This window comes from Gekko japonicus, unplaced genomic scaffold, assembly GCF_001447785.1.
Source record: "Gekko japonicus isolate JY-2015 unplaced genomic scaffold, Gekko_japonicus_V1.1 scaffold563, whole genome shotgun sequence".
Classification (NCBI taxonomy): domain Eukaryota; kingdom Metazoa; phylum Chordata; class Lepidosauria; order Squamata; family Gekkonidae; genus Gekko; species Gekko japonicus.
In genome coordinates, this window is record NW_015166439.1 from 736,065 (window position 1) to 751,866 (window position 15,802).

Consider the following 15,802-nt stretch of genomic DNA (forward strand, 5'->3'; position numbering starts at 1 on the left):
AGAGGACAATGGCACCCATGCATCTGACAGGGGACACCCCAGAGGCACACTTCCCCTACTCTCCCCAGCATCTAACCACCTGTGCAAAACCACAACACGCAGACTAACTGCCACTCTGCAGCCGCAAAAGGATCTTTGACAGGTTTTTTAACTGGCTCGGATGAGGTGCGCATGAGCAGCTGGACCTCCTTCCTGTTCTGGTTGGAAACGCCTGGCAGAGCTCCCCGCAGTTACCCACACAGGAGGAGGAAGGGCTGGCAGAAGGTGATGGGAGGAAAGCACAAAACTCTCCAAGAGGAATTTGCACTCCACAAATTCCCCACAAGGAGAGCCAGTCCCCCTTGGGGACATTCAAAGCCCCTTTTCTGGTTTCTCTCAGCTTGCTCTGGAAAAAAATTAAGTCTCTGGCCCATTTAGGTGTGGAGACAAAAGGCAAAGTGTGCATGCATTATCATAACCACTGCCCAGTAAGAAGTCAACCTGCTCTAAGTTCTGGACAATGAATCCAAAAGCACCAGAATGACTGGGGCCATCCTCATCTTATTCAGAGCTCCCACAAGGGGATCACTGTAATTGTAACACCACTAGACAATATTAAACAGTTAATGTTTATTAAGCTGATGTAACTACTTAACGTATTAGGCAACTTAGTTCTGGTTGTTCTGTTTTCAGATCTCTGCTTCCTACCCCACAGCTTAGGGTACCTTTAAGCCTCCTAACCACACAACACCTAGCTAGAGACCTTTCACTCTATTTGCTACAAGCCTCGTCCCTACGTGGCCTGAAGTTCATGAAGAATCACAGGAACATTTTAAGAGCTTAGCCTAAGCATGTGACCTAAACAACCTTTCGGCAGGGCTGGTTCCTGTGGTATCTGGATCCTAACTCATCACTACCCCACAAATCTGGGTTTAAGAGGATTGGCCTTAGGGAAGGCTTGAACCCCCCACCCTTTGCTATTAAGAAAACCACTGGACTGCTGAGCCGGATGATGTGTCAGCAGCGCCTGGCCTGAACACTACTTCCTGTGCATGTGAGAGTGGTGTTGCCTGCTTTGTCAAGTATGTCCCACAGAGGGGCTGACTTTGAAAAGAAGCTGCAACTTATATAGCTTATGCAAATAATCACTTACACGATTTGTATTTTACTTTTGTTCTTTATTTTTATCTCTGCTTTATCCCATGAGGCTCATTAGACTGACACTGTGTGGCTGGTTCAGTAGGGCTATGAAACCAGGTCTCCCCAGTCAAGTCTAATACTAACAGCCGTCAAGAACTGGGAAAAACGAGCACCCATATGGGCACTAAGGAACCCACTATCCCTTCTGACAACAGGGGAGCCCACCTCAAGCCCCCACCATATTCTTCCACAGTGGCTCCTGAAAAAATGAATCTATACTTAGAATCATAGAGTTGGAAGGGACCTCCAGGGTCATCTAGTCCAACCCCCTGCACAATGCAGGAACTTCACAAGTACCTCCCACCTCCACACACACCCAGTGACCCTTGCTCCATGCCCAGAAGATGGTAAAAAACCTCCAGGTCAAACTGGCCTGGAGAAAATTGCTTCCTGACCCAAAAGTGGCAATCGGCACTTCCCTGGGCATGTAAGAAAGGGCCACAGGAACTAAGCACTGATGCAACCCTTCCTGCCCTCCCTTCTCATGATCTGCCTAAGTTCACAGAATCAGCAGAAATGTCAGATGGCCATCTAGCCTCTGTTTAAAAACTTCCAAAGGAGAGCCCACCGCCTCCTGAGGAAGTCTGTTCCACTAAGGAATCGCTCTCACTGTCAGGAAGTTCTTCCTAATGTTCAGCTGAAAACTTTTGATTTATATTCAACCCGTTGGTTCTGGTCTGACCTTCTGGGGCAACAGAAAACAACTCCACACCATCCTCTATATGATAGCCCTCAAAGTACTTGTGGATGGTAATCATATCACCTCTCAGTTGTCTCCTCTCCAGGCTAAACATACCCAACTCCTCCAACCTTTCCTCATAGGTCTTGGTCTCCAGACCCCTCACCATCTTCACTGCCCTCCTCTGGACACTTTCCCGCTTGTCTATATCTTTCTTCTATTGTGGTGCCCAAAACTGAACACAATGCTCTAGGTGAGATCTAACCAGAGCAAAGTAAAGCAATATCATCACTTTGCGTGATCTGGACACTATACTTCTGCTGATACAGCCCAAAATTCCATTCACCTTTTTAGGTACCGCATCACACTGCTGACTCATGTTCAGTGTATGGTCTACTAAGGCCCCTAGATCCTTTTCGCACATGCTACTGCCAAGACAAGTCTCCCCCATCCTATAACTCTGCATTAATTTTCCCTACCTAAATGCAGAACTTGACATTTATCCCCATTAAAAATCATTTTATTTGTTTTAGCCCTGTTTTTCAGCCTGTCAAGATGATCCTGTATCCTGACTTGGTCTTCTACCGTATTTGCTACCCCTCCCAATTTAGTATCTGTAAGTTTAATAAGCATTCCATTTATTCCTTCATCCAAATAATTTATAAAAATGTTGAACAAAACAGGTCCCAGGACAGATCCTTGAGGTACTTCACTTGTCACTACTCTCCAAGAGGATGCGGAACCATTAACAAGCATTCTTTGAGTGCAATCTGTCAACCAGTTACAGATTAATCTAATGGCAATAGGATCCAAACCACATTTTACCAACTTGCCAACAAGAATATTATGTGGAATCTTATCAAAAGCCTTAATGAAATCAAGATAAACTATGTCTACAGCATTCCCCTGATCTAGCAAGGTACTAACTTTCTCCAAAAAGAGATAAGGTTAGTGTGACATGATTTGTTCTTGAGAAACCCATGCTGGCTCTTAGTAATCACAGACATTCTTTCTAAATGCTAAAGGACTGACTGATGATTTTTTCCAAAACTTTTCCAGGTATAGACATCAAGCAGGTCGAATCCTCCTGCTCGCCTCCAGTCTTCTGGCACCTCACCTGTTCTCCAAGAATTCTCAAAAATAATGGACAAATGCTCAGAAATTACATCCTCAAGTTCTTTTAGTACCCTTGGATGCAATTTATCTGGCTTTGGGGACTTTGTTTCATTTAAAGAGACTAGGTGTTTATGTACTACACATACGCCAATCCTAGACTGCAACTGCCTTCCCCCATGTGTTCTTAGCACACTTACAAGTGACTGTTCAAAAGAAGACTCATACTTACAGACAATGCGGAAATGGAAGAGCCAGGAAATGTTTGGACTCCTCTCCATCTGTAGGGGCAAAAAACCAAAAACAGATGAAGCTGAACCAGCCAGTTTCCTCAAGCCTCACCTACCACCTAAATCCACTTGTATCTTTATTAAATAAGTTGCCACAGGATTTTGGTGGTTTCCATTGCATGTAGCTCCTCTGTATCATGGGCAGATATCAATGTTTCTCAGTGCCCCCAGAAACCTGAAGAACAGGGATCACTTGAAGACAGAAGGATTCACAAGGCATGGCCTCATGGTCAGAAGAATCCCAGACACTTAAAATTGATGTTGGTGCTAAATAATCTTGCTTTGTCCCTCCCCAAACAGGGTTAGTGTCTAAATGTTAGAAACTTGATACATTTTTGTAGCTTTGTGACTGCAGTCACAAACTTAGTTTGAAAGAGAGGCTGATAGGAAGGAAATGACCATAACTACATTCTTGAGTCTAAGTGAGAAAGGTGGACTATAACTGACATAAATAAATGAATGAATGAAAACTAATAAAACTACCAACACAGGCTGCTCAGGTAGGGACTAATTTTTTGGTAGAATTACTTTTACAGGCTCCATTCACTGCCAAAAAAAAGCTATACTTCCCTTCACACTGTGCCATTTCCACCTGAAAAACAGTGACTTTCAAACTTCCTACTCTCAGGAAATGCTCTTCACATGAGCATTCAACTGCCACATGAACCAAGAGCACATCCTAGAAGGCACCTGGTACCTGCAGACTGCAAAGGAAGAGTAAAGGTTTAAAGGTAAAGGTTTCCCTTGCTCGAAAGCCAGTCAAATCTGACTCTAGGGGGAAGAGTGCAGCAGGTCAAATATTTTTCAGGAAAGCTCATATACCATTACAGATTGTCTTATGGAAGAAGCCCCCCGATAAGTCAGGGAGTTCCTTGAAAACAGTTTGAAAGCCATCACTATTAAGTTATATCAAATTTGCTTCTGTGCTAAACTTCAGCTTAAGCTTCCCATTGCACTTATTTGTAAGGCTACACTAAGAGGCTACAGAATTTCCAGGTTCAAAAGGAAAAAAATTAGCATAGTCAAATTGCCCTTCTGAATACCAAAGCAAAATAAAATTATTTCCCACTATGCCGTATTCCACTGCCTTTGTGCAGTAAGGCACAAATCACATATTTAGCGTGCCTTCCCAAAATGCTGATGTCCTGTATATTTGCATATCGTACTCACAAAGTCCACCCGGTCTTCTGCCAGCCAGTGGAAGCACTTGAGAAAGAGCAGGAGTGTGAAAAGGGCCACAAAACGAGGGCTGAAGTCATCCCTGAAGACTGTGAAGGCAAGGCAGGTCTCGGTCACTGCATACCATGACCGCTCAAGCAGATGCTGTGTGAGAAAGATTGATTTAAGGCGCTCTCTCTAATCCCCAGATCCTCCCATCTTCAAGGTGTGTATGCGGGCACACAAACAGTGCTTCAAACAGAAGCAAATTCTTCATTTCCTAACAGTTGCTCTTTGTAGGCAAGTGGAACTGGAAACCTCCACACCTTTAGGTTCACCAACACATGGGGAACCTAGCTGGCTGGCAGATAATACAGAAGCATGTGTCAAATCGTGACATGTCACTGCTTTCACATGAAGGGAAACATGCTTCCTACGAGACCCCCACTGGCTCCATTTTATTCCACAGCTCAGCAATTAGAAGTAACTGTATAAGATAAGCTTTCCGAACGAAGGAGAACACAGAGATCCTGGCTCCTTCCAGCCCATAAATGTATCCACTTCCCATGATACTCAAGCTGAGAGCCAGTTTGGTGTAGAGGTTAAGTGTGCGGACTCTAATCTGGGAGAACCGGGTTTGATTCCCCACTCCTCCACTTGCACCTGCTGATGTGACCTTGGGTCAGTCACAAGCTCTGGCACAGCTGTCCTTGAAAAAGAGCAGTTTGTGTCAGATTTCTCTCAGCCCCACCCACCTCACAGGGTGTCTGTTGTGGGGAGGGGAAGGGAAAGGAGTTGGTAAGCCGCTCTGAGACTCCGAGTGAAGGGTGGGGTATAAATCCAATCTCTTCTTCTTCTTTCCAGTTCCCTATCAAGGCCACCATTTCACTCCCACAATCACCTTTCACCAGCAGGCTCACCTCCATTTCCGCTGCTCGCAGCTGTCCAAAAAACACTTTGCCCATGAATTTGCCTAACAGGAACACCAGGACAAAAGCTTGAATGTATAGAACCTGCAATACACAAAAAGATGATTTTTAAAAATAAAACACTGCTTCTTAAACAGACAACACTGCACTAGTGAAATTAACAAGGCATTCCACTGAATACAGTCCGCTCTTCTGATCCTTGCAAGGTAAATACCACCACTGCTGAAAAAAGGATCTCCTCAAATATTTTTAATTCCTTTATCACAGTCTGACCAAGGACTATTTTTTGTCAAGTATAACAGGAATGCCCAGTATAAAACAGGCAAGCAGAAATGGAAAAATTCCAAGGTTTGACTGTCCAAGCACTGGAAAAAAAGTATATATATCAACGTATCTAAAATAAACATGCAAATACTTAAATCCACAGAGCAGGGCTATGTTGACAGAAGGGAGGTTTCTCTTCAAATCTGGGGGGCCCAAGGAAGTTTCCACAAAGTTTATTTCCCAAAAAGAAAACCCCCACAAAAGACAGAGCGGTTGTCTGTGTTTGCGCAGACAAACGTCTCCTGGGAGCTTCCCCTCTCCTGCCTCCCACTAAGGCAGCCTTGCTGGAGGTGTGCAATTTGCCAGGAGAACCTCTGACTACCATCCCGCCATCAAAACCACCACTAAGATGGCAGTGATGGAGGCGGGGGAGCCTCCACTGCCCCCCCGTCCTTCCTCCTGTCAAAACCACCACTCAGGTGGCAGCACAGGAGGTGGGCTAGTGAGCAAGAAAGGGGGGGGGAACCATCTGCCACCTCCAGACCCAGGGAGGGGGATGGTGTGTTAGTCACAGTTCTATCAGAACTCTCCCAGCCCCACCTACCCCACAAGGTGCCTGTTGTGGGGAGAGAAGGGAAAGCGATCGAAAGTCGCTTTGAGACTGCTCAAGATACAGAAACGTGGGGTATAAAAACCTACTCTTCTTCTTCATTACTTTTTTTATTGGTGGAAGTTAATTATTATTTACTTCATTTATACCCCACCTTTCTCCCCAATGGGGACCCAAAGGGGCTTACGTGGTCCTCCTCCCTTTTATTCTCACAACAACCTTGAGCGGTAAGGCTAGGCTGAGAGCGTGTGACTGTACCAAAGTCACACAGCAAGTTCTCATGGCAGAGAAGGGATTCAAACCTGTGCCTCCCAGATCCCAGTCCAACACCCTACACGTCAATCAAGGAGGTTGAATACGCATGGGTGTTTGAAAAGATTCTGTTTAAAATACAGCTTGCTGCTAAGCACTTGGAATGCCAAATTTGCTCTGCTAGACCCCAGTTAGAGCAGGATGTGTGTTCCCACCACCAGCATAAATTCAAAGGAAAGATAATCACATCAGCAAACCACAATAAAAGCCAGAGATCACCTCCCCCCCCCCAACAAGACACACACATTCCTGAACCAATTTCGAGGTCTATGAGATTGAGGCACATGGACAAATCAAAGCACCTAAAATTTTCAGGCAGTATACATAAGGATACCAGATGCTGGGGGAAAGAGGCAACAAGAGGAGTCTTTGGCCTCTCTGCTCCTGCTTGTGGACCTTCCAGGACGTCTAACTGGCCACTACAGAATCTTGAAGGAGACAGACCATAAGCATGGTCCAGCAGACCATATGCCTGTGTCGTCAACAGCATCTGTCCTTTCTTCAAAGGGCTATTGCTCCTTCAGCAAGCTGCCTAAGGTCCCCCCCCCATTCTTGCCACCCGATCACCCATTATGCAATCAGTTATGTCAATCGTTAATCTATACTGTTGCAGTTGAAGGCACGTGTTAAGGCTCTGATCCACATGCAGTGCCATGGAGAATACTCTGAAATCTGCATCTTGCTTCTAGGCAGCTCACACACATGGGGCGTGTGCTGGAATATACATAAGGGATATGTTCATACACCACTCCCTGCTTGACTCCCTAGAGAGAAAGGAGTCCTATGCTCTAAAGTGGATATACTCCCTGAAAAAGACTGAACGGGTACATGCTCTGGTAATAAGCAGAGTCTCCATAGTAAGGCAAGTCATTCCTGCTACGTTCTCATTTTAATTCCCCACTAAGTCAGAACAGAACATACTGGGCAATTAACTTATTAAAACTGAAGTGTTCACAAAAACACGGACTGCTCCACGATAAATCACCTTAGTTCCATGTTCAGCGTAGCCCCTTGTATTTGGTTGATGCTGAAAATGTTAAGTGTATATACAATTTAACATCTCTTCAACATCAGCCACAAGTCAGCGACTCAGCAAACATCTGGAATATACAGTCTCATCATAATTGCTACGGCCAGCCATCCAGAATAATGAAAAAAGGGAAGTGTCGTAAGTTTGTCGAATATCAGTTAACCAGGTAGAATTACTAAAACCCAGAATAAGCAAATCTGTTCTCCTCATGCCCATCCCTCCATAACCACACAAGCTTACACTGGTTTATGGCTGAGACAGACCATGAGTCCATCTACCCCAGTACTGTCGATCCTGATTGTGAGAGTCATTCCAGAGTCCTTTTCTTTTTGGAGACACTACAAATGGGACCTGGAATCTTCTAGTTTGAAGAGACACCCCCCCACCCACACACACAAGGCTGAATTAAACCCTGCTCCTTGGCAACTGAGATGTGCACACTCACCGCCATGCTGGGACTGGACTTGGTCAGGTACACTACCGTCGGGTAGAACTGGTGCTTCAGGTAATAGGCATGAGCCACTACAGCAGAGGTCAAGGCCAGGCTGGCAGCCATCATGATGGCTGTTCGGAACATCTCCCCAGCCCAGCGTCCTGTAGCCTGTGCAAGAGAAAGGAAAAACACAAAGAGTTAGACCAGAGACACAGACTGAGGCAGCGTTTGTCTCAGTTTACAAAACAGGAAAAGCCATGTAATTTGCATTGCAATGGCCCAATGCATCCATACTGCTATTCTCAGCAGTCTGGTGAACAATCTAATTATTGTACATGCACTCTCTCCTGACACAGTGTACTTCATGCTTACAACTCTTATTTGCCCTAGGTAACTGCCTCACAGTGACCAGGAAGAAACCATAAAAGCTGGCTCTTCTTCGCTGCTGTAAATTAGCTACTTAAAAAAAAAAAATAGCCCAGTTGCCTATCCGGATCTAAGTGGGCATATATTTACTAGGCTTGTACACTCTATTCCAAACCCCAGATTTTAACACCCAAAACAAGAAAATAAGAAACTGCCTACATATTTTGATTCCACTCGTCATAATGCCCGAATAATCCTGATTAGCCTGATCTCATCAGAGCTTGGAAGCTCAGCAGATGGGATGGTGGATGGAAGACCCTGTGGGATCACCATAAGTCAGCTGTAACTTGCTAGCACATTCCACTATTTAATTTATTTATTTATTTATTGTTAGCATTTTTACCCCGCCCTCCCCACAAGCGGGCTCAGGGTGGTTTACAAATATCTACCTTATTTTAAATTAAGCAGGCAAAGTTGCATGCTGCCAAAAAGCACAGAGCTCATGTATTTTGGTACTTGAAATGGAATATCCAAGTGACACAAACAGGAGACACAATCCAAGCAGGAATATCCCTTGAGCATCCCTCATTGAAATGGAGCGGCACAAAAGCAGAGTCCGTTTCAGTAAGAATTGTGCAGCAGAACTTCCCAGCAGACTGTGTTCTGCCTTGTGCAAAGTGTCACATTCCCCTGCCTTTGAAAGTTCCAGAAATCTGACAATAAGCAAAATACTTTACTCTATCAGACAGAGTGGTTGCCCCTGGAAGTGGCATGTATCCTCCGTGCCCCAAGCCAGAATCACTAACTAATCTGACCATGGTGTAATGAGCAAACCCCATCTGAACTGTGTCCATTCAAGAGTTTTTCCCCCTACTTATGGCCCAATGGTCACTAGGCTGGCCATCCCAAGTTCTAAAAACCTTAGCAGTGAAAAGTACCCACCCATCAAAACAGACAGCTTCAGAACCATGAAAAAGAGTTGTCATAATTGTAGAGAAAACTTCTGGCTTGACTCACTAAGAAAAAGTAAGCTACATGTAAAAAAGACCGAATACTCATTTGGTGGAATGCCACAGCCTGCCTTGAACTTGCATTTCTTACATTTCTATTCCATCCTTTCACCAAGGCATTCAGGGCACTCCCTGCCCCCCTTCTAGTTTATCCTCTGAGTTAAACATGGCCGTGGAGTAGTCATTGGGCCAATATTACCCAGTGATCATCACAGCTTAGCAAGAATTTTGATATAGATCTCTCTGACTAAATTGCAACCCTTTATACACAATACACTGATCTCCTCTTGCAACATGTTAGGCTATAAAACCAGAAAGGACTCCCCCCCCCCACATCCCTCCCCAAATGCCTGACAGCCTGCTGCATTCTCTCTCTCTGAGACTAGCTGGGAAAATATTTAGTTGATAAATGGTGATAACAATTGGAATGTGGACAGAAAGCATTCCGCTTACATTTTAGGAATTTGTACTTTCCCCTCACAGGACAGACTAACTAATACCAGTCTTTAGGGTTGAATACACAAATTCTGCCACTTTCCAATAGACTGAGAGTCACAGCACAAGCACACTGCTCTGTGTGTATGAACAGCAGGAGGTATGGGTGAGCTGTGCTAATCCAGGCTTCTGGAGCGTAAGTATGACTGGCCCAAGCAGGAACTTCCAGGTAAAGATGCAGAAGATGATACTGAGCTGTAAGTCAAAGTGAAAACCAAGGCTAGCTAATAGACAGCAGAATCAATAATCTCTGCAGGATTGTTATCTGTAACAGGGCAACTGCATGCAACACTCCTCCAGCCTGCACAGACTACCAATCCTTCCTCCTCACTGGTACTGATGCAGAAAATGAGATCCAATGTAGTGGGTTAAAGTATCAGACTACCACGAGCAAGTCCAACTCTGCCACAAAATTCCCTGGATGATTTAGCCCTGTTACCACCTCTCTGCCTACCCTCTCACAGGGCTGCAGAGGGTAAAACAAAACCAGGGGAGGGAGGGAAGGAAGGGTATTTTTTTTGCAAGGATAACATGGACATGATGAGAAACCAAGCGAGCCCAAATAAATAAGGTTTCTCAGTACAACCAAAGCCCAGCTACACAAGCATTATGCGCTTGCTCCACCTGTTGCCCAGCCCCCATGCACACCGTTAAGAAATCCACTACTGTCCCCCTTCCAGTATAAGACCTCCACCTTTCAAAGTCCTTCTCCCTTATGAATCCACAAACCACTTGAAACATATGCCCCTGTATAGTAGTCTACTTGAAACATGTGTAGAGTATGTACAGTAGTTTACTTGAAACATATGCCCTTGTATAGTAGTCTACCCACCGCTAACAACCCCATCTGCACACTTCCCATGATCAAGAAGTACTTTTCTCCCTTCTCACAATACAAGAACTCGTAGCCACTCAATGAAATTGCTGAGTAGTCGGGTTAGAACAGATAAAAGGAAGTACTTCTTCACCCAAAGAGTGATTAACACATGGAATTCACTGCTACAGGTGGTGGTGGTGGCAGCTACAAGCATGGACAGCTTCAAGAGGGAATTGGATAAACTTATAGAACAGAGGTCCAAGGTATAGATAGGAACTCTCAGTCCGGGGCAAGTGATGATCTGTATTCTTGGTGCTTGGGGGGGGGCAACAGTGGGAGGGCTTCTAGTGTCTTGGCCCCACTGGTGGACCTCCTGATGGCACCTGGGTTTTTTGGCCACTGTGTGACAGAGTGTTGGACTGGATGGGCCACTGGCCTGATCCAACATTTGGCTTCTCTTATGTTCTTAGCCCCCATTAGAATTCCACAATCTTCCACGTGAGTAACCTTGTTGCCACCAGCTGTCCCAAATCAGCAGCTCATACCCCTTATTTTCAGTTTCCTCAAATCCCTCATAACACTTCCTCCTTCTCCAGACACTTTTGCCACATCTTATCTTTGCCTCCAACACCCCCTTCTGATCTTTAGCTTTTCTATCTCCCCACACCAGCTCCCACAAGGAAGCTTCACAGCCTCCATCCATGACATGAAAGCTTCCAAGCCACAGCTCTTGACAACTTCATTCTTCCCCATAACATACACAACTCCTACCAAAACTTAGACTCATCCCCCTTCCCCACAGTGACAGCCCTATTAAACCTTTTTAGCCACCACATCATGATTTTGACTCTCCACTCCCATGACACACACTTCAGCTTTCCCTATTTTCAGCTACCTGTCACTGATATCACAATAATCTGAGCAGTACAATGTTGAAATGTGGTAGCATGCACTAAAGCTTGCATTACTGGAGACTCCTGAGTATTAGTAGAAGCAGGTACATCGTAATGCATGCAACACATGCAAAAGCACTAAGGCTTTGGGATGCTTTGGATTTGTAATAACATAACATAAAATGCATCCGGTAGATTGGTTCTTTTCTATGCTGCAGACAACAGTGCAAACTTTGAATCACTAATAATATGTTATGGGTCAATGCCTATAATCTCCTTCCCCTTACACCACTACACATCACTGCCTACCAAAACATGATTTTTCTATTAGAGGTACAACCACATCAACTGGGAAATAAAACATCCCATTGACTCTCCTCCTACCCTTTTGTAATAAAAAAGTTACAACCCGCTTAACACAAGCCAAGCTGTCATAATAAGAGTAACACATAAGAGTAAACCTCCTCTTGCCCACCCCCTTCCCATACTGCAGCTCATGATACCCGTATTAGAAAGAAACATCAGGGCCTCTATGCACTATTTTGTGGTTTGGAGAGAGCATGATGGGCTAGAAGGGCCACTGGTCTGATCCAGCATGGTTCTTATGCTACTGGCCAACACTACAACGTTGCTGTAAGATGAGACAACACCTCCTGGGCACACAAAATCACTACAGCCATGCTAAAAATGGTGTTATTGAGACAGGGCCTTAAGAAACCACACTACACGAGAAAGTCGCCAGTCTACAAAACACATAGTCAAGCCCCCCCCCCCTTGGGCCTCAGCCCCACCCCGCAACAGGACAATGATGCTGGGCGCCGAGAACAGCTCGAAAGCGCTACTTAAGCGCGAGACCAGGCTACTCCTCAGAGGCGAGGGGCCTCAGGTAGCTTAGCTACCCTCGGTGACAGAAACACCAAAGCGAACGCAACTGCAAGGCAATTTCCTTGAGCCATGCACCCGACTGGCTCCCATAAGAACCGCCAGGCAACACCAGCCTCCCCACCCGAATGACAACCACCCTATCGCCATTCTCACCGGGAGCCCCTGCGCCCACTTCAGCCACCGCCACTTCGCCTGTTTCCCCAACCGGAAGTCCTGAAGCTCCGCTTACACCTCATTTCCGCCCGGGTCGTACCAAGAGTTTCCCCGAGCTGTTTTATTTGTTTCACTTCCTCCCTCTTGCTCAAACAGAAACGTGGTCAGTCCCCGCTGTCCTTTCTCCCCATATTGACCTGCGCTGTCAAAAAAGATTTAAAAAACGTTTCCAGGGGTTTTGCTCCTTTCCCCCCTCTTATTCTTGACCTCCCTCGCTCCCATTCTTTTTATGGTGCAGTCCAAACAGCTTCTCTGGGTATTGTCCGCGAACACAGAACGGGCGAAGAGGGTCCCGTGGCTCCCGCTGATTGGCCAAAAATGAGACACCTTCTCCAATTGGAAAAATCGGCCAATGGGAGCGGAACAGCCGTTGCTAAGTGAGGGGGGAGGAGAAAGGTAAAAAGAACGAGAGTCTGTCGGAATCGTTGTTCAAATATCGCCACGATCATGTGGTCACTGGACACGTCACTTTTTTGCTCTGCTTTCCTTTTTGAGTAGGACAACTTATGTAGCTGTAGAGCAGCAAATAATTTTTAAGGGAGATTATTTTTACCACAAAAACTATTATGTGAACTAACCTAAGGATTCTAGTCCTCAGGAAGTTTTATTTACCCTTAAAAATGTGATACTGAAGGAGTCAGAATCCAGAAGGGCCGCTGTATTAGGTTTTAGGCTGCAATCCTTAGAACACTTTCATGGGAGAAAACCCTATTGAATAAAATTGATTTTATTCCTGATTGGGCCAGTCACCCTCAGCCTAACCTACTTCAGAGGTATAGATGATCAGCCGTGTTGGTCTGAAGCAGAAGAACAAAGGTCCAGTGGCACCTTTAAGACCAACAAAGGTTTATTCAAGGTATGAATTTTCGTGTACAAGGCACAATTTTTCAAATACATTGAAATGATAGATGAGGTTCTAAACTTATAGACAGGGATTTAACAGCAAATTAACATGTAACATGATGATGTTTAAGTTATGCAAAGTGAAAAAGTAAATAAGGTTATTAGGTCAACAGTTGTTATTACACCACTTGGAACAACCCCCCCCCCCCCCCCAGCACAACAGGGATATTTGATGACTCAACAGGGATATTGGATTTTTATCCCATTACATATGCTAACTCATTCAGTTCTCATGTATGTATTCTCAACAAGAAGGACTATGAATCCTCTGTATTTTAGTGTATTTCTTTTTCAGAATAGTATATTAGAATACTGAATGCAAGGAATATTGGGATGCCTGGTGGCAATTTTACATCCAGTTTAGAATATGCTGTTAAGTGCCCTCCATGCCTGAGAGGAGATAATTAAGATTCTGTTACTTCACACAATTAGAAAAAATAATTTATCTGCTATTTTGACATATTTATTGCTTTACGTTGACCTTATAACTGTAACTTGTTGTTTAGTTTTTCACTTTGCATAACTTAAACATCATCATGTTACATGTTAATTTGCTGTTAAATCCCTGTCTATAAGTTTAGAACCTCATCTACCATTCCAGTGTATTTGAAAAAGTGTGCCTTTGCAAACGAAAGCTCATACCTTGAATAAATCTTTGTTGGTTTTAAAGGTGCCACTGGACTCTAAATGTGTTCTACTACCTCAGAGGGTTGTTGTGTGAACAACGGGAGGAAAATTATGTACGTCAGCTTGCATTGCCACTGGGGGGAAAGGTAGGGTATAAATGAAGTAACACATAGGGAGCAGTGAGATTTGTTTTCAGCTGTCATCAGATTTCTGCTTGTTTTCATATGTCTGCAATACAAACCCTATTGTATTTATTGGGTGTCCCATCGTGTTGATTGTATTTTACTTACACCCCAGGGTGCGTGTGTGTGTGTATGTATATATACACACGCACGCGCGTGCGCCATGGGGTGTAAGTAAAATACAATCAACACGATGGGACACCCAATAAATACAATAGGGTTTGGATTGCAGACATATGAAAACAAGCAGAGATGCCAGAAAAAAAGAGATGCCGGAACTCTTAGCTCTGTCACCAATCTGGTGGAATGCCCTTCCAGATGAGACCTGGGCCCTGCAGAATTTGATTCAGTTCACCAGGGCCTGTCAAACAGAAGTGTTCTGCCAGGCATACGGTTGAGGTGGCAAAGTTTCCATCTAACTTGGCCTCCCTCAGCCCCCCTCCCACCACTCACAAACACAGGTAGTTCAACCTCACTCAGATAAAAACTGCTTATCAGTGCCTAAATCGCATCTGATTTTATCTTTATTATTGTATCAGTGTGTTTTAATAATGTATTGTATGGCTGTTCGAGTACCACCGTGGTCGAGGTGAGCTCTCGACCTTCGTCCCAGCTCCCGCCTACCCAGCGGTTTCGAAAGCAACCTAATTGCAAGTAGATAAATGGGTACCCACCCTTAGAGGGGTGGGGGGCACCCTGTATGGCTGGTTGGAAGACGGCGGCGGCGATGACGGCGGCGGTGAACACCGACTTGGTGCGGACGGCGCGGTGGCGTTGCGGCGGCGGACGGGCGCGATCGGAGGAGCGCGATCGAGCAATCCCTGGTGGCCGAGAGTGAATACACCGAAGCTGTCGTTAAAAGAAGAAGGAGTGTGCGCGGACGCCGAGCACCAGCCCAGCGGAGCTGGAAGGGACGTTGCCGGGCCGGAAGCAGGCAGAGCCGCGCGCCTCAGGAGGAAAGAGCCACCACCGGACGCCAGAAAAAGAACACCCGCCAGTCCAGAGACCCGACCGGAGCCGAGCCAAGCCGATGAAAGAAACAACTACGACAACAACCACCACCATAGGGGGGTGCCGGTAGGCTGTCCCATCCCCGTATACATTGTGGCCCTAGTTAGGGGAAAATGGTGATTAGCACCACCAAACCTATAAGCCGCTCAGAGACCCCTAGCCAAGGGATTCGAGCGGGATAGTAAGTTGAATGTTAAATAAATAAATAAATAAATTTTAACTTCTTGTTGCCTGCCATGAGCCTTGCAATGCTGGGGGGGAGGGCTAAAAGTCCAATAAAAATAAATAAATTAATTAAACCTATTGATAAATTCTAGTTCAGCAATTATTTATCCTATGATAAATCCCTTGTTCATTAAGGTGCCACAGACCTTTTCGTTGAAGGGGAAGAAGAGCAATTGTC

The 15,802-nt window shown here is 45.2% G+C and overlaps 1 protein-coding gene across 2 annotated transcripts in view; it reads right to left on the minus strand.

Annotated features, from left to right (window-relative positions):
- The window catches only part of SYVN1 (synoviolin 1), a 32,852-nt gene extending 20,171 nt beyond the window's left edge, over positions 1 to 12,681 (minus strand). For both annotated transcript variants that reach the window (XM_015411950.1, XM_015411949.1), the window contains exons 1-5: positions 12,617 to 12,681; positions 8,010 to 8,165; positions 5,340 to 5,432; positions 4,432 to 4,584; positions 3,204 to 3,252 (exon numbers count right to left, since the gene is read on the minus strand). In XM_015411950.1, the coding sequence (XP_015267436.1) occupies positions 3,204 to 3,252; positions 4,432 to 4,584; positions 5,340 to 5,432; positions 8,010 to 8,141 (427 nt within the window). In that variant the 5' untranslated portion in view covers positions 8,142 to 8,165; positions 12,617 to 12,681. The remainder of the gene's footprint in view (positions 1 to 3,203; positions 3,253 to 4,431; positions 4,585 to 5,339; positions 5,433 to 8,009; positions 8,166 to 12,616) is intronic.
- Between the last annotated feature and the right edge of the window lie 3,121 nt (positions 12,682 to 15,802).